The following is a 19,285-nucleotide window of genomic DNA, read 5'->3' as shown; positions in this document are numbered from 1 at the left end:
TTAAAACAATAGTACAGTCTATGCAAAAATACATTTAATAACATTTTGTATAGTTACAGTTCTATCTGATTTACTTTTCTGCTACGGGGCAACAATACTGGTGTGTGGTCAAGATGTCAAATAGCTAGTGACTCACCAGTTACGGTTGCAGTCAAAAGAGATGTTGCATTTATGGATTTGCACGTGAATTTTATTACTACCCATCCTGATTTTTTCAGATTATTTTCATAGCAGGGTACAGTTTGAACTGCCAGCTGTGCCGGTTTAGTCCACTACTTCTCATTTGGACTTCAATAGACAAATTTGACATCTCAGTACTTTACTAAAATGTTTGTTGCAGACATGTAAGTCGGGTAAATTGGTTGCATAATCCTTTGAATTGACGCAAGAATCTGATTACCAGTACCATATCATGTCTTGAGAAGAGGAAACTGAATTGTAAGTAGCAACTGTAAATGTTTCAGTAACACCAAAGTTCACAAGTATCCTGATCACGCAAAGCATAGTCATTCACTTAAATATTGGATTCCTGCAGCAAAGACTAAAGCTTGAAAAACAAACAAAAAAACTCAACCCAAAAATCACGTAAGTACCTGCACATTGCCAGGTGAAGAGGGCACACTAGTGTAGTCTGAATGGGAGCAGTATGCTATTCAGCAAGTGACCATAAAAATGTAACTATGTTGATATCTAATGTTATGTATAAACATGTATACAAACATACACATAAGTATGATCAGAAAAGGGAGAATGAAAAAGGAAAAAGGAAAAAAGAAAACTAGAGCATTTAATATCATTTTAGAGAAAGATGGGGTAAGAGCAAATATTTTATCCTCTCTCATAGCTGACATGACACATACCATAAAACAAAATGTAAAGGCTAATATGAAAACATAAAAAGGGATGGCAAAATGAAAGAGGCAGAACTGATGATAACGAGGTAAACCTCTCACATTTTAATTCACATTTTATGTGATTTCTTTATATATCAGGACAAATTTTGCTTTTTTCCTTTTTTCTGCCATAATGGAAACTTCGCTGTGTCAAAACTCAGCGTTATTATTTAAAACCTTCCTCTCCAGTTTACAGCTAATTTCTTTAGTATGAACCTACTTAGTTTGCAGTTGAAATTCCCCTGAGGGGAAATCCTGTGGAATAGAACCAGCTCTTCAAAATTTTGGACGTGAGGAAAGACTTAAGCAATGCCAACTTGAATTAATAGCCTTTATAGTTCTTAGTGACTCAAGACCTAAGGTGAGACTATTTGGGTCTAATCACAAAATGGTCTTTCAGCATGCGTCCCCATTGATCCAGTGTAGTACAGCCAATACAGTACCTATCATCTAGCCTTGTCCTCTGTTGCAGTACTTCAATTTTATGCCCATGTATGCAAAAAAGCATTAAAGACTCCTGTTTTAATTTGGTTTTGTTCCCATATCTCTGCACACATGTAAATATATATAGAAAAGTCCAGAAATGTCAGCAGAATCAAGATTTAACATTGCTTATTCTGCTGTCCAGTGCGTCTTTGATGCTAAAGAACAGGTCATTCATAAAATGTCTGAGATATCTGCAAGTCTCAGACAAGATTTTAATTTGCAGATCCAAACAACAGTGTGAACTAGGAGATATTCAATATGACTTTACCCGAGAAGTTTTAGGTTACTCAGTAAAACTATTTTTATGTCCACAAACATTTTAGTCATCTTTTCACCATTTCCATGCCTTTCATCTACTTATTTACTATGGTCACTTGATTTAATGTTCCACCTCTTTCTTCCAACAGGCATTTCTCCTGTCATTGTAAGTTCTACACTTATGGCACATTTGTATGTGTCAGAGAAGGAAAGGTACACTACAAACCGATTTTAGAAGGGGATATTAAGGCTTATTTACATAGCAGAGGGCCAAGATTTAACTTGAAAGAATTTTTGTTACCCATCTAGAGAGGACTTAATCTGTAACAGGAACACTATTTTTGTTAGGGAATATATACTGACAAATATCCATATTCTATTTAGGTTTTTATTTAAACATTTTTTGGTTAGTTGCATCTGTAAAAATAGAGTGGCTTGCAAAGCCAATATTGGCAAACAACTGCCTGTGGGACATTAACATGAAGCGATTACCTTATTCCGCCCTAAGCCAAAAGTCTAAGGACTTTATTGAACAGTCAAGGTGACTCCTGTATTACTAAGGCAACAGTTTGCTTGAAGGGTTGTATATATTATTGGGCACATAATGGTGATGAGGGAGTTGGGGGAGGGGGGAGACAACAGTGTTTGCCTTATTACATTTCTGTTTTTAAGATTGCTAGAAAATATCTTTAGAAACTTGGCTGAATGTTTTGCCATCACAGGAAAAAAATTCCTTGATTCCAGTATTACTTAACAGTCAACACTTTATTTACATATTTTATAACATTCACAGAAGAAAACAGAATAACCCCATTTCTGTATTTGCAAAATAGACCTGTCTGAAGCTGAAAAGTATAATTTTTTTTTTCATTATTAAATGATTTATTTTAGCAACAAAAAGCATGCAAAACCACCCCCACACTTAAAAGTTAATATTGCCACTCCTCCATATACTTACTGCTTGGTAACTCTCCAGAAAAACTGGGAAATGAAGGTGTTACTGCTTCTATATTTCGCCATTTTTCATGTACAGTTTCTGATTTCTGTGGACTAAAAGAATATGAAACTATTGAACTAAACCTGAACATACTAACAAAAATCTTATGTCTTAAGGTAGGTTTTTTTAAAGAGGAATACTCTGTTATCAATTACTATCAACCATAATTTATTTTCTCCTCAAAAGTCGCTTGTATTCTTTTGCCCACAACTTGGTATTGAAACATTCACATAAACACAAAGGTACTAAACAGTACACCTTCCATTTGGCTCAAAACTTACTATAGTTAACTTTTATGATGTATTAAAGAAACAAAGTCATATGCGAAGTACTGAATCAAAATACCATTTTCCCAAAGGACTTATGCTGCTTTTTCTATTACATAGGAAAAAAGTTCAAGGGAAACCAGAAGCTTTATTTTATAGGTTTCCATTTTTTCAGTGTTAAATGATTTAGAATATTATTGCAATACTTGGGATTTCAGTAGATGGCTACAATTTAGGAGACTAGTGTGTATATCTACTGCTCTTCAGTACTTTGTCACTGACTCACTCAGTAACATAACCCTTGAAGATAAAGGATATGGATGGAGGGGAAAGGAAGTGAAAAATGTCTCCAAACCCATGCACTATTTCTTTTAAATAAATTGGCTATAGTGACCCCGCACAAAGTATGTTTAGGAGTAATTTTAAAACAATATATTTCACCTTTAAAGTTCACTACAATCAACAGTAAGTGAGAATATTTCAAAAGCTTTGCAATACTAAACTCTGTAAGCTTTCAGCTTGAGAGCTTTTAGTTACAGACACAAAGCTCAAAAGGCAGGAGGAAACAAATTCTTTGAAGATCTTTTCTTAGTATCTTCTTCCTGCTTCTGTCTTACTTTTATAACCTGACACATTTTACTGCAGGTGCCTTTATTTTCACAGACCAGGTCAAGTTGCAAAAAACTATAACCTGAAAGAGACCCAAAACACAAGCTGAAAACTTATGATAGCAACTAGTCAACAGGTTTTTTTCAACCAAATGTTTTTCAGTGGGGAATGATGATCTGTCAAACCCATGGCTTAAGCAGAAACATATATATAAACACACAGAGACAAAGACAGAATTTCTACTCAAAATGAGAATAACAGACTTATCCAAAAATACCCAATAGTCTATGAATTGACCAAATGCATTTCTCCAGTTCTGACTCTCCAGATTAGCAGTATGTATATGTTTGTGTGTATCATATTTAAAAAAAAAGACATTCTTTTAACTCTCCCATAACAGCAAAATCATCTTATGCGCCAAAGAACAGGGATCTAAACTTTATTATCACATTCCCCAGATCAAGGCCATAGTTAACGGACATTAAAATAATTCTCCTTACACACCAATGAATATTTCATTGCTATATGCAAACTAGGCCAACAGTAACAGAAGAAAGCTGGAATCCCAAAACCATTACTGAACCAGTAGTTAGACACTACACTGCATTGCAAGGAATAAATATACAAGTCCAGTCTCCAGCATCAAAATAAGTAGAACTATGAATATCACCTGAATACACATTAAGCAAGTGTCCTAATCCCAAAATAATCTGTTCAGATAGTCTTTCTCCTATTTTTAATTTAAAAATTTAAAAGCATTGGAGCTTGTGCCAGTGCACTAATAGAAAGTAAGCTTTCACAGGATAGAGAAACACTCATGGCTCTGCTGACAGATAAGCTACTGAAGGGAAATCAGAATGCATTTTCTCTTTCATATTAGTAACTGAATTAGTAAGTGTTTTTTGTACTGCAGTAATACTTAGGAGAACAGGACTCTCACAAGCTGTGAAAGCTGTCCTACTAACTCCTGCAAATGCTGTGGCGAATTAGAAATCAATACATAGGGTTTTTTTGTAGTTTAGCTAAACCAGCTGCTCAAAAAGGTGTGGCTACATACTGTACTTTTAGAAAGTAAACTAGACAAAACAGCATTTGCTTGGTTTCTTTCAAACCTTTAATTAGGCAAAAGTATATTATTTTAACAGCTCATCATAACAAAGAAAACTCCTTCCAACCCTGAATACAGATGAAATTATGAATAAGGATAAATCATAAACACATTTAATGAATGAACACAGATTACAATAGTTCATTCAGGCGCCGATTATTTGCAAGAGGAAGAGGTGAAATGAAGGCTGAATCCTAAGATCATGGCAAATAGGCCAAGTCCTATTCATGCTATGCTTATTACTAGGGAGAGGGAAGGGAAACTTCACAGGAAAGGTGCTTTTCTCTAGTTGGAGAGGAGGAGATAACTTTGCATACATGTAACTGGTTTTGATGCAATACAGAAAGTATAGATAGATTGTTAGCAATTTCAGACAGCAAAACTATGCCTTCAATACTCAGACACAAAGATAACATTACTACACCAAAGTACATAATTTATGGAATCAGTTGGGTTTGGTTTGGTTTTGTTTGGTATTTTTTCTTTAAAAAGAAGTATCTGAAGTGTGAAATTCTTTCCTGGGCTCTAATCCACTTATCATACTAATGCTGACACAGTAACCTTGTCTCATTGTTTCTACCCTCACAACTTTGAGTATATGTTAAAATGATGGTTCTTGACTGCGGTGGGACATCATTTGCAGCTTTACAGAGGTTAGGAAACAGGATGAAATCCTTTACTTATCTCAGTTGTTCTTATCGTTATTAACCCGGGGGGGTGGGGGTGGTGGTGGGGTGGTGGGGAGGGGGGAGGCAATTATGACTGATGTGTAAAGTTCTGAAACTGTTGTTGGAAGGTAGCCACAATGAGAAAAAAACTTCCTGCACCATCAGTAAAGAAGAAAATGTCCAGGTGTGTGAGAGATGAAGAACAAAGAAAGTACAGCCTCAAAAGTAGGCAAGAGTGTGCAAGTACATCCGGGAAAAAGAACTGTGTGTTGTCTCTGTACAGACCCATAGTACTTTCAGTTGCTGCTTAGGAACTCAAGGAAAATATGGAGCTCAGGAAAAACACCAAACCCACCCCAAACAAAAGAAATCCAAGAAAAAATTAAATGGATACAACTCAAATGCTCTTATCCAGATGAGGTCATAGGGAGGCAATAGCACATGTTAGAGCATCACAAATGGTACCAAATTAAAACTTAGCTACAAGACAGCTATAAATAGGTATACTATTAATCTCTGGAAGAAGAGATAATCCAAAACAAACCATGTCAAAATCCCAAATAAAGCATTTCAGAGTCTTTGAATATAATCCATAACTTTTTTGTTACCAAAATTTATGGCAATTTTTCTTCCTATGTTTTGTACAAAAATTTGTATGCTTTTATGGCTTTACATTTCCTGGAGAAAACTTTATATAGTACAGTCTCCACCAAAAATGTGTGCATTTTTTCTTGCAACAACTTTAATACCTATAATTTTATGGGAGAGATGTTCCAAAGCCAGAACGTGTATGTCTAGAAAAACTGATTCTGGTATGATGACTAACTTCAGTTACACAACGTCTTTCTTACTATGTGACTCAATACAAGCATAAAGTCCTTTCTTCCATGGAAAGGAATTCACATTCAAGTTGCAATTCTGGAAACAACCTTTCATATAAGAGCTCGTGTTGAATATGGACCAGTAGGCAGTGTGATTAGCAGTAAAAGTAACTGAGAAATGTGCGTCCTCTGGGATGGTGCATCTCTCTTGCGATATGCTGAATGTCTACAGCTTTATAGGATGCACAGATATTTGCAGCATCAGGATCAGTAATTTGTCCCCCTTCTTGGCCCTGGGCCATAGCATCACCAACACTGAAGTTAAAAGTCCTTGAAATACTAAATACAGACCAACCTAGGTTTGCTGCACAACTGAAGTCTGTAGACAATATCCATTGCCTGATTAGTATGCTGCATTTGGCTTGGTCAAATAATGTCGACCATGTTATTTTTCCTTTAATGCTGAAAAAGCATTTAGTCAATAAATTTGTTTTGAGTAACATAAATATTACTTGGAATGGTTCTCACAACAGAAGGGCTGATGAGGTATTCATGCCCAGTAGCTACCGCTATTAGTTGGGGGTGCTGTACTTCAAATAGCGTAACTAGGACAGACTGTTCTTGTCTCTCATGTTTTATTTATCTGTGGAGCCAAGGGCTTTATGGTAAAGAAATTATATTGCTCAGAGAGTGGAAGTTAAAACAGAACAAATGTGCTAATGCATGTCTCAAAATGTGCCTGAAAAGACCTCATTATTCTACTTAGTTTAAACTGCAAGGAAAAGAGCAACCTCTGGAAAAACAGGGTGTGAAGCTGGATAATTCAAGTTCCTGTTCTGTTGAAAAAAATTTCTTGTATCAGTTCTCATCTGCTAAATACAAAAATATAAGGATACTTAACTTTATTCTGATCTCCTCTCGTTCAAAGAATGTCCTATTAAAAAAGCTCTAGAGAAAGAATGTAAATGCTACTGCAAAAGTCCATATTTAAGAAAAGTGTATTTTTCACTTTTTAACCACTATAAAAGAAGAAAAGACTCATAATGCAAAGGTTCTTACCTTTCAGTTTCACCTGTAACTGCTGAAGGTATGTTAACTATCCTGTTGATTAAAGCTATTCTGCTAAATAAGAATAGCGTTTCCAATCCCTTTGTTCCATAAATATTCTTCTCAGGTCCATCCTTCTTTCCAGTTTGTCCCTCAGTTGCAGCAAGGTACTTGTTTGATAAATCAAGCACTCTTTTTGAAAGCAAGTTGATTAGTGCATGTTCTTCTAGCACATCACAATCAGTACATTTCCATCCTGGCAACATTAGTGATAGGTGGTTTTCATTTCTCACAAGTCCAAAAGAAACAGGACACTGAAGCCTCAAAATATCTAAGTGCCTTACACAAAGATTGTCAATATCTTTATCTACACCCCATGGTAAGAGACATGACAAAAGCAGTTTAGCTATATCAGTGGTGATGTTCACATCAATGTTTCCTGATGGCTGCATTCTAATCTTTCTCGAACTCTTCATTTTTTTCTGTCTTTTCATGCCACCACTTTCTTCCAAAGGCCTAGGTGCATTGTTATCCCTACAGACCTGGCTTGAACAAACAGTATCTATTTGCCCATCTGCTGGGGATATGGAGCCAGCCGTTTTATTTCTTTTTAATGTCAGTAGCCTTTTCTCCGTAGTACTTTTGGCTCTTTCTAGAGTGTCATAGGTGTGAAACGAATTCGATGACTTCAATCCACTGAGTCGAGATGACAGCAGAAGTTCCGCAAGTTTTTCCAGATCAAATAAGAGAATATGAAAATTTGCATTGTTCCATTTTGTCTTAACTGGTAAAATCATAAAGGGCTGTTGGTTTCGGCTGGTATCAGCTGACTGAAAGAAAAATATTAAATGTCCAAACAAATCCATAGTATTTTGTCATTTTCAGGTTATCAACACAGAATTTCATATGGAATAGACCAAACCTATTACCTCCATTAAGTTCAACTGATTTATTCAAGTCTTACTAAGGAAAAAGGATTTTCTTCTAAATAGCTTAAGATACACAGAGACATATGAATGTAAATACAGTAATACAAGCTCCCTAACATCTTCAATTATACAGCCATGCTGTAGATTGCATACACCTTTGCGAAAACTCCAGGCTGGTATTTCTTCTGCTAGGTCTCATTTCACGCTGAAAGGCTTTTAGGAAAGTTTTAAAGAAAACACCTTTTTTAAAAAAATAAAGCTATGGAAACCCAAATCCTACAATATTGCAAAATTCTCGCAAACCTTGAGAATGTGCATGCCTTCTAGAAATTTGAAATATGTCTGAGGTAAAGACTACACCTCTTGCCATTTCAAAACATGCAAAACTCTCTTAAAGTTACTTCACTCTGAGTTGTGTCACACAGACTTTATCAGCAACAATAAAGAACTTACGTAATTAGATCTCCAGTTATAAAATTAGTTACCCTAGATGAAAGTATTTGAGAGAAAAAGGCTACAGAGCTACTACGATATTTGTGAACATCTGACTTCATCTTGTGCCACCCTATTTCCAACATGGATCTTTCTAAAATTCCCCATACTTTTTTTTGCCAGCTTTAAAGGCCATTCGCGGCAACAGATTTGCAGAGCATCATTGTGGTTCCACATATTGACTTGACAATTATGCTGGTATAAATAAATATCTGATTACTGCTGTTAATAAATACCCAAAGAAAATATTTTATGAATCCTTGTAAAATCTGGCAGAAATGAAGATTTGAGAACAGCTACAGTTACTCACAACTTTAGACTGATATAGTAAACTATGATAAGAGTATCCTAATGATAATGAACTGTAATGCAGTTTCTGCTGAACAACATGAGGAAATGTTCAAAATAATCTTAAAAAAATGTTTTTTAACTCAGTTTTAATCCTGTAGTTTCATTATTTAAATGATAAATCATCATTAAGAACTAAAGTTTACATCTTTTAAAATTAGAATTTTTTTTTTTTTTTTTTTTGCCAGTGTCTTGGCATAGGGTAGATGCTATGCCGTGAGAGATTTCTGAGGAGGGGATGCCTTTGAACACATTAAAAATCAGCTCCTTATACAGCTATCACAGAAAAACTTACCTGCACAAATGCCTGTCAAAACCAATCTGTCCTGGATGTCAGAATCTTAGACAGAATGCAGTCTAAGCACACAGAAAGAATACAATATTTGAGAAGATAAACTGAGATAATAAAGGCTTCTCTATTAGGACAGACTATCTAATCTATAGAATTTATAAGTAGAACCTGTGGAAAGAAGGAAAGATCATGAATAAACACAAGAAGGAAGAAAAATATTCATATAAGGCCATGTGAAAGGAGGATACTTGCAGGCCGGAAAGATCCTAAGGATGAACAAGTCAAGAAGGGGAAATTCCAAAAATCTGTCCTTTAGTCCTTGGGATATTTCTATATATTGAAAACATTCCATAATTGCTTTTCCCCCACTCCCAGTTTGCCATGAATACTTCAGGAGAGATGCTCTGCCTTGGCCTTCTGCACCAGCTGATTTCTGAGAGTCTTTAAGGAAAGGAAACACAGCAAGTTACCTCAGATCCCATATTCCAATAAAGATCAGCTTACATGAGTGGATTTCATGCCTGACACACCTGCAGATTCAGAAGATAAACATTTCATATTCCTGCTGCCCTTTTCCCCACACAACTTTCTGTGCCTGTGTGTTGCCAGCATGACAGAATTTTTATGACAGACCTTCTGCAGGCTTTGGAAAGCAGAAAAAATTCTACTGTGCCTCCACTAATAAGTATCAGTCTCTTCTGCTGCTTCCTTACTCCTTTTTTTATTAATAAAAGGACTGAACATACACACCACCCAATGAAGAATCTGCAGTAATAATACTACCGGAGACAGTTAGTGATGAATATTCAAATTTTAAGAGGATGATCTTAATGTTTCAATAAAACCAATTTTCCTCCTCGATTTTAACTTTTAGCTGCATCTTAAAACATAAAATAAAGTATGAAACAATAATTCTCTTGAAGCAAAAAATAACTATTTTGTAAATATCAACACTGGGCATTATGAACTTTTCAAAAGATTTTTTTCATAGGAAACAATATTACACTGAATCATAGAACTCACAGAGATGTTTACTGGAAGGGATGTTTGTAGGTCGTCTCATCAAACCTCCTGCTCTACAGACTTTTATGTCACTGGTATTTTTATGAAACTGCTGGTATTTCAGAATTCATTTTCTGAGGAAAAAATCCATGACAAATATCCAATTGCAATTTTCTAACAAAAATCGTATTGCTTCCACATGCAACTAAAAAACACATCAGAAACTGAACTAAATGACAGAGTTTAATCTTAAGAATACTCCAATAAATTTCAATTTTGAAGACAGAAATCTAAAAAATTCTCTGAGAGAGAGAGACTCCAGATGAGTTTGCAGAACAGCAACTACTTTCTTTCACAGGAATCATCATGCTGCACTACGAAGCAGGATTCCATGAAGGTACTGGGAGGACCATCCAATGGTTAAGCTATAAGACTGTGACACAACATCTTATATCAGAATCCTGTTGTATCTATTAAAGAGGTATCTTTTACCCTCAAAGGAACAGCAGACGTGAGGGAGTATAAATTCCTTGTTGATGCTTTTGCCCTTTTCTTTAAGCGCTTATGTCTTGTACGCTTTTATTGTCCTGCACAAGCCTATGCTCTCAGTACTGCATTCAGTCTAGCTATTTCAGCTTTACAACAAGCATGTACAAGCAGAAAGATAGCATCAAGAAGCAACTTTTCAACCTAGCAATACCTTTGCAAACAATCATGCTAGCTTCCATATCACAAGTGACATAGGCTTTTCTAGATCACGTTAGCTTTAATTTTCTTGTGATAATTAGAAATATTCCACTAATGTAAAGAACTGTTTCTGTTGAAAATAGCTGTATCTTAAAAGAAACCATCAAGTGTTAGTCAACAGGGCAACAGCTGGCTTTAACTTGAAAGCAATGCTGATTAACTCATCTTTCTCAAGACCACTCTTTACCTAACTCCTTTTACATTACAACCTATGATTTTTATAGGATTAGCTATTTTTAAACTGTTAACATTGTAGTTACGAACAACACAAGGAGAAAATTTTACTTTCTGTAGCCTATAAATTGACTTTTTTTGGGTAATAATATTATTTGGCTTTCTGTTTCTTAGAGAATGATGCTCCCACCAGATGAGGATGCACTCTAAATATATGATCTTATTTAAAGATCTCCATAGGGAGTCATAAGAAAGAGATAACTGCTTGTTCAGGTATTTTTTTTTTATCCCTTCCCTTTTCCCTTTTTGAAAAAATAATACATTGTAGTTAAGCACTAGAATTATTTTGATCTTTAATTATGCTTTTCCTAATACATAGGGGGAACCCCATGGAATGCAAACACTGAAGTTCACCAGTTAGCTTCGACATTAATAGAAGCTACTATTATTTGGCCTATCATTTTCATTTTCTCTGTTTTATACATTTATATTTGATTAACATTTAGAAACCTTTAGGAAAATCACTATCCAAACAAAGGAAAATACTGTCACAATGTCAATCTGTTGAGGCATCTGGTGATGCTACTGTGTGTGAAGTCACGATAAATGTTTATTGGCAATATGAAAGCTTATTGGCATTGATCCTAAAAGCATCTACCAAGTTATCTTAGCTCTCTGCCATAGGTGTTTCATTCCAATGAAAGAAGGTAGACATCTAAAGCTTTAGACATGAAACACTATTTAGGAAATATGGACAAGCTATTCTTTGTAACAGAAGATGACAGAAAATGGAAGAAACCCATAAAACTAACTATGAACTAGAGAGCTGGGAATAGCATTTGGTGATGGATATTGAGAATCAGATTAAGAGACATTTACATTCTGTACTGTGGTTTCCTGAAGTTCTGGAAGTATTTCACAAAAATAAATCCTACTACATTTAGAGAAATACTGCCATTCTCTTTAGTTTTCTTCAAACGTACACATCAAGAGTTTAGTAACTGAGTATCAAAAAAATAGGCTAATAACAATAGCAACAACAAAGCATGACTTGTCTCTGAACACCACAGTCCAGCTTTGAGGCCTCCTTGTTGTGAACACACAGGCTTCAGGAGTGAAAAGATCCCTTTTTCCTTCTTTTCTGACAACTTTTCTCAACTTGGACTCAGTTATCACAGGATTGTCTTTCAAACCCAAACAGCTTAAGTAGATAGCACTGTATATACCCAAATATCAAGCCATTCAAGCCTTACTGTTCTCCCAGTGAATTTCAAATGATCATGTCAAAAAAAAAAAAAAGTTAATTTAGCAATACAGGGGCTTTCTTCAATACTTCATGTTAAATACCACCACAGTATTATGTACTAAACACAGCCTACAGAATTTGATAATCATTATTTTGAAACACACTACAAAGGCATCTTTTCTAGTTTACCATTGCTAGTTTAAAATTATTTTAGACATGGCCAACTTGCTGATTCCCTAGTTACAGGTCTCCTCTGACCACCAATATTCCATCTACTTTTATTTAGATGAAAAGTTAGGAAGGTTGGGGTTTTTTTTCATTATTTATTTAAAAAGTCTTCTAGAAGCTATTACAGAAAGGGCAAACATGACTTTTCGCAGCTTCAGTAATTTTATCCAGATTTGGAAGCTGATCTTTGTCCTCTTTGTTGTTTTCCAAGGTATGAATATAAAATAACTATAAATGTTAATATCCCCTGCTGTAGTTCAGTTGTGGAAAATAGCAGAATGTTCTACCTCTTTTTTGTTTATCACTAGCGGTAAGTCTAACAAGGAGTAACTCCAAAGGTGGTGTATGGTAGTAAAGAAAGAAAATTTCAGTAATAAGAAAAGTCATGTTCACATGAAGTGTAAAAATTGTCATGCTCTGGACTAAAACTGGGTGTTTAACATCATGATACTGCTTACCACTTTTTTTGTTAGAAACTGAGAAGTAGGGAGCACTTTATGCATGCACAAAATTAATCTAATCACATCAGCCATTTCAGTTAAAATATTGGCTAGTCCCTACCAAAAACTGATGAATAAGTATCTCATGAAGCTTCTATAATTAACTATTAGATCTTAATTTAAACATTTCCAAATGCCAAACTAAAATAGCCTACTTTTAAAACTTTTTTAATAGAATTAACAAATCACTGTTTGAAGCTGAATACTTCAGTAATGAGGCTAGACCTCCTTTGTTCAAAATAATGCCATTTGTGTGCTGATAACATTCCTTCTTAACAACTGGAACTTGGAACATTTTTACTGCTTGAAGAGACCTGCACTGCTTGATAAGGTTCCCTCCAACACGTTCACCTAGAAGCTTTAAAACAGCAAGAAGTCTGGCTACTGACCAAAATTCTATCCTAAGACTTCTTGAGTAATATTCTTGTGCATAATCTCTGACTGACCCAGAACAGAACAAACTTTCTACATCCAGGAAAGAGCAGGATTCAGGGAAGCTTTGAAATGGCAAACTATATTCCATGCATGGCAACTATCACCTATATAACAGCTTCTTAGTTTGCCACTGAAAATATCTGAACCAGGACAAGACAAGAGCTAGAACAGGATAGACTAGACTAAATCAGTTGGAAGGGACTTGCAACGATCATCTAGTCCAACTGCCTGACCAATTCAGGGGCGACCAAAAGTTAAAGCATGTTGTCTTAAGAGCATTGTCCAAGTGCCCCAAACACTAACAGGCTTGGGGCACTGACCACCTCTCTAGGGAGCCTGTTCCAGTGTTTGACCACCCCTCACTTAATAAATACTTCCTAATGTCCCGTATAAACCTCCCCTGACACAGCTTTGAACCATTCCCACGTGTCCTACCACTGGATACCAGGGAGAAGAGCTTAGCACCTCCCTCTCCAGCTCCCCTCCTCAAGAAGCTACAGAGAGCCATGAGGTGACCCCTTAGCCTCCTTTTCTCCAAACTAGACAAGCCCAAATTCCTTAGCTGCTCCTCATAGGACGTTCCTTCCAGCCCTTTCACCAGCTTTGTTGCCCTCCCTCTGGATGCATTCAAGGACCTTCACATCCTTCTTAAAGGATGGGGCAACAAACTTTGAAGACTCACTTTAATTTGTTTCTTCTGGCATGGAATCCATTCCTGCTCCACAACTTACAAGCCTGTTGTTCTACCTCTTTTCTTCTCCATTTGCAGATCTTTACCAATCTACCTTAGCACCCAGGGAAAAACTTGCCAATGTCTATGGGAAGGGGGAGGCAGGGGGCTATGCTTTCTGTGGCCCCCAAATACATAAATACACACCATTATCTTCAACAGGTTTAAGACAGACATACCACATAAAAATTTCATGGGAAGTAAAATTCAAGTGTTATTTTACCTAGCTGCCTTCTCATCTCTAAAGGCCTTTTTCCACTGGGATCCAACTTGTTCTAGGAATGCTATTCCACTTAAAATATACACTTCCATTAGCTGTCAGGGATTCCCATACTGTTTCAGCTCCTCATATATATGTACTTTCTCCGCACACCAGCTTTCTTTAAAAATGCATTCTATTGTGGGTTTTGTGCTAAAAACAGATTTGACAAGAATGGTCTTGATGTTCATTTTATATAAAGGAAATAAAGTGGCAAATTCACGACAGATTTTTAGAAGGCAAACCAGACTCAAAATATACTTAGACATCCCTTTGATACCACTGAAAAGAAATTGCTCAGTTCTCATAGCATAGGTAATATCAACTTCTACGTAAAAGAAGTCCTGAAGTATTAAACATGACTTTTTCTTACAGACTTTATCCCAAATGTAACAGGATAAAAGTGGCATAGAGTTGGCCCCAAAGTTCCCAGTGCCCATAGAATGAATCATGCTGTATAAAGCATAAATGTGAACTATTCTGCTGATTCTAATCGGGTTTTTTAAATTATGTAATATTCAAGGGGTTTAATTATTTTCCTTTGAGCTTTCTCTTGTGAGAGAGTATATTTTGATCCATTAACGTTAAACAACTCAGAGAAAGATCAGTCCCCTCCTGTATCCACTACTTGCTGCCTGAAAAGGCTCAAGAAAATATTAGACAGAAATTGAGTGACTTTTTTTAAGTTGAAATTTTAGTTAGACTTTGGGGGGTGTATGTGTGAGAGCTTAACTGAAGTAGTGTCAAAGACTCTTTCATTAACAGAAACTGCACTGCTTCTGAATTTTTTTTTCCTTTTTTTTGAGCAGGGAATTTTCTCTCTCTTATTTGTCTGAGGCTTTTTGGCAGATTTACACTTTTCTATTTTGACAGTCATTAGACTACTGGCTCTTAATACAGGCCCAATACAACAGCCTGCTTCAGTACATGATAAAAGTCTGCCAGAGAAGCAAGGTTTCCTCTTTAAAAAAGTAATTAGTTCATTATTAAATATACTTACTATAAAGTAATCTGCTAATTTAATCAGTAAAATACCACCATCCTACTGTCTGCTCATGTGTATACAATGAAGAAATCCTGTGAAAAAAGTATATGTACTTCATCCTTTCAAACAACTATTTTTAAGCAAAACTCAATATGGAATCATTAAAACCACTACCTCTTATAGTCCTTAAGAAGTTTCTCGATATGATAATTTCTGAAATATCACAACAATATCAATATGCTTATTTCAATGAAATCACTTATTTTTGTCACCTGTCTTCGCTGTAACCTGACCTTTAATTACACTGTAAAGACAACAGAAACTTTAAAGAACATTTATATGTTCAAATCACTTACTGTTCATTAATTCTATGGCAATCAATAACATTGACAATAAATAGGATTATTTGTTTTTTAAAAACGGTGAAGAACCTCAGTTACAGAAATTATAAAGGAGGGTGGGGCAGTAGAGTTTGCGAATGAAAATGTATTGAGGGCTAAGAATTTTTGTGTCATGATCATGCCAGACATGTCAATAGAAGTTCAGAGCTCCTAACCTTTCTTAGAATCACATTTCATCATTGGTCTGGCTCTAGGCTCACAAAAAATAAGCATGCCACACAGCTGCTTTTAAGAATTATTTAGCTACTCCTACCCTGTCTCTTACATTTGTACTTCATGGAGCTGGAGGAAATGTTTTAACTGAAGCATGTCTACCATACCTAGAGGTCTTAAACATTAACTTATACTGCCAATGACAACTCTGTTCTATTCTACATGCTTTATCCTTGATGGTAAGAAGCAGTGTTTGGTTTTTGTTTGTGTTTGCCTTTTTTTTTTTTAAATACAGAATAGCTTCGTAAATATCCTTACCCACATAGACATTTTTTCTCTTTAACCTTTTTAAAGAAACTATTAGCATTACATATTGTATTCATAAAACAAAGAATTATGTTTTGGGGACACATTTGCAGGTGTTAGACATAGTTTTTCAAAATAGGAAACCTGTAATTGTCTCAGAAAACAAATATATAAACAATGCACAAAATGGCTGGCACAGTGTAAATTAAAGCATTAAATTAATTCCTAAATCCTCTGAGCCCTTGGTTGCTAGAGATGGTAGTCGATAGTAGTAAAAAAATTGCCTCCTTGAAATATGCTTGGTGGACAGCAGCTTGATGATTGGCAGCACAAATAGAAGATAAACGAGAAAGCCTTCAATCTGCAGCTGATGCACAGGAAGAACATGGGGAGCTGAGTTTACAATAGAGAAAACATTACCAAGCTAATGGCACAGGCAATCATTTGACCACCATGCATCTCTGATAGCAGCAGGGCATCCATTTTCAGTTAAGTGTTAGAGTACCTTTTTGCTTTCTCTGACCACTGCAGGGGTAAAACAACCTACTGCGTGAAACCCACTGACTGGTAATAAATTACTATATTGGATACTTTTTGTTTTCTTTCAGCAATGACTTTACTGTGTATTCCTGCTATCATTACCAATTAAAGTGGAGATCACGTTAGCAAGCTATATCTAACTGTATATCAGTCCCTACGCTCCAATTGCTTTGGCAAGTATCACAGGGTCAAGAGGCTCCTTTGACCTTTATCAGCTAAGTCTCTCTGACCAGTCACTATGTGAAGCAATCTCAGCTGAACAGATGGACACTTTTGCAGACTCTATAAAGCTTAGAATATAGAGATAAATGAAATTGTGTTTGGGGCTTCAAATTGGTTTATGAGCATAAAATACTGTTAGCAAGTTCCACAAAAATCTCAGATTTCAAATAGCACATCTTAAACCTATACTGTGAACACAACACCTCTTTATCCACTAGGAAATTGTGGTTTGTTTGGGGTTTTTTTTTGTAGCTTCTACAGATGACACTAAAAACTTGATATAACTTACATGTCTAGCTAGTGCAAAGTCAATTCTGATTTTAGAAAGTCTAATTTAATTGCATTAATCATTAAAAGACAAAATTAAAAGAAAAATATTTAATATAGCCTTTTACCATGACAGTCAATTAGAGTGGCATACAGCACATGACAGAACAGATTATTCAGTGGAGGAATACTAAAACAGTTAGATGCTACAGAGCATTCAGAGAAGGCTTGGACCTTCATTTCAAATTTCCCTATCTTAAATGTCTTAAAAGCCCTTACTCTTTAAATTACTCCATCAAAATTTTAGTCATACAACACATAAAGGAGAGCTTCAAATTCCTTAGGTGGTGCTTGAAGAACTGGTAATAATTAGACATAAATGTGGTATTGCAATCATATTTATGTATTTGTAATAAAAAAATAATTCATTGTTCAACAATAACATTGAAAAGTCTTTTGTTTGAGCTAAATAACATCAGCAAACCTGCCTTGTTAAGTTCATAACCTTAAGTAACAACTGTTGTACAGGCTTTACTAGATTTAACACTGAAAATTTCTTAAATTGGATAAAACCAAGGGATTGAGGTAAAATTCTGATCTGCATCTTTCTGCAGGATGTCATGGATGTTCCATAGCAACACTGCCCCAGAACATTCTTTATTCCTTCATTCTAGTAGCATCCCAATTCAACCAACATTTCAAAACAGTCTTACTAACAGTGAAACCACTGTCATTTGCAAATACACAGCTGTCTTATTTTCGTGCTCAGATAAAAGGGTTAACAATCCAGGATATGTACAAAAATGCATTTAGTTAAAAATAGTTACAAACAGCAGGTATATAATTGAAATAGCTCTAAAACATACACCATACAGTGTCTCTAAAAGAACCTGCATAGGAAGAAAGGATGCAAACTATCAGCTACACTTTCACCTCTGTGTAAATCCATATGCACCTTCAAATCCAATACAGCTCCTATCGGCAATCCACACATGCACACTTCAATGTCTAACCCTGCCTACCTTCTGAAGCTTCAAATTTAGGAAGCATATGAACAGTTTCTGTCACTAAAAGTATTCATAGCCTCCCAAAGTGGGCAGACAGGTCAGGCCTACCCTCTCCAAAGCAAAGCTGGACTTATGCACAGGGTGAGGATCATACAGAATGAAGATGTTACTGTACCAAGGTCATTCATATTCCTTACCTTCAGACATAGGACAGAGGATCCTCCTGAGTGGGGCATTCAGAACTTTTTGTTTTGTTATTCATTCACCCTTTAAACCTCAGTACCCGCATATAAAGAACTACACGTAAAAAGCCTGCCCCAGTTTGCTTTCACATGCAACCTATGCTTGACCTGAGACTTCATCATTTGGACATTGCAGTACCTAACAAAGGTGTCAATTCATGATTAATATTCCCGTATGAATTAGCTTAAAGAAACTGCTTTGAACTTGCCTTACATACTTCTATTATATTATTCATTACAGCAGCTCTCGTTATATTACCGAGGATGCCCAGGTCCTCCTGAGATCCCATCTCCCACACAGAAAAGGCTGTATCTTTTGAGCTTCTGGCAGCACTCCTGATGAGTCTGTGGCACAACGTAGGCAATTAAGCCAAGGACTCTTCAAGCTCAAGCTGTGTGATGAATAGAATAAGCAACTGGATAAATCCTGCTTTTTAGCATGTATGGAAGACCACAATCAGGCAGATTGCTGGCCAGATGGACCTACAAGGCACAACAAATTTTTAATAGTTCAGGGAGAATTGGTAGGACATCTACTGCTCAATTGAGAGACCCGGTATGAAAGTTAAATGTTTCTCCTATTTTGTTTTCATGTCTACACTGTCTGCCCCTCTCTCCCCCACAAAT

General features: G+C 35.9%; 1 protein-coding gene across 2 annotated transcripts in view; it reads right to left on the bottom strand.

The window, feature by feature from the left end:
- WDR72 (WD repeat domain 72) overlaps positions 1 to 19,285 on the bottom strand; it is a 122,708-nt gene that overhangs the window by 55,372 nt on the left and 48,051 nt on the right. For both annotated transcript variants that reach the window (XM_075100332.1, XM_075100333.1), the window contains 2 exons: positions 7,166 to 7,983; positions 2,596 to 2,687 (listed from right to left, as the gene is read on the bottom strand). In XM_075100332.1, coding sequence (XP_074956433.1) covers positions 2,596 to 2,687; positions 7,166 to 7,983 — 910 coding nt within the window. The remainder of the gene's footprint in view (positions 1 to 2,595; positions 2,688 to 7,165; positions 7,984 to 19,285) is intronic.

The sequence above is a fragment of the Phalacrocorax aristotelis genome, chromosome 7, assembly GCF_949628215.1.
Source record: "Phalacrocorax aristotelis chromosome 7, bGulAri2.1, whole genome shotgun sequence".
NCBI classification, from domain to species: domain Eukaryota; kingdom Metazoa; phylum Chordata; class Aves; order Suliformes; family Phalacrocoracidae; genus Phalacrocorax; species Phalacrocorax aristotelis.
This window is presented reverse-complemented; position numbering and strand designations above follow the sequence as displayed.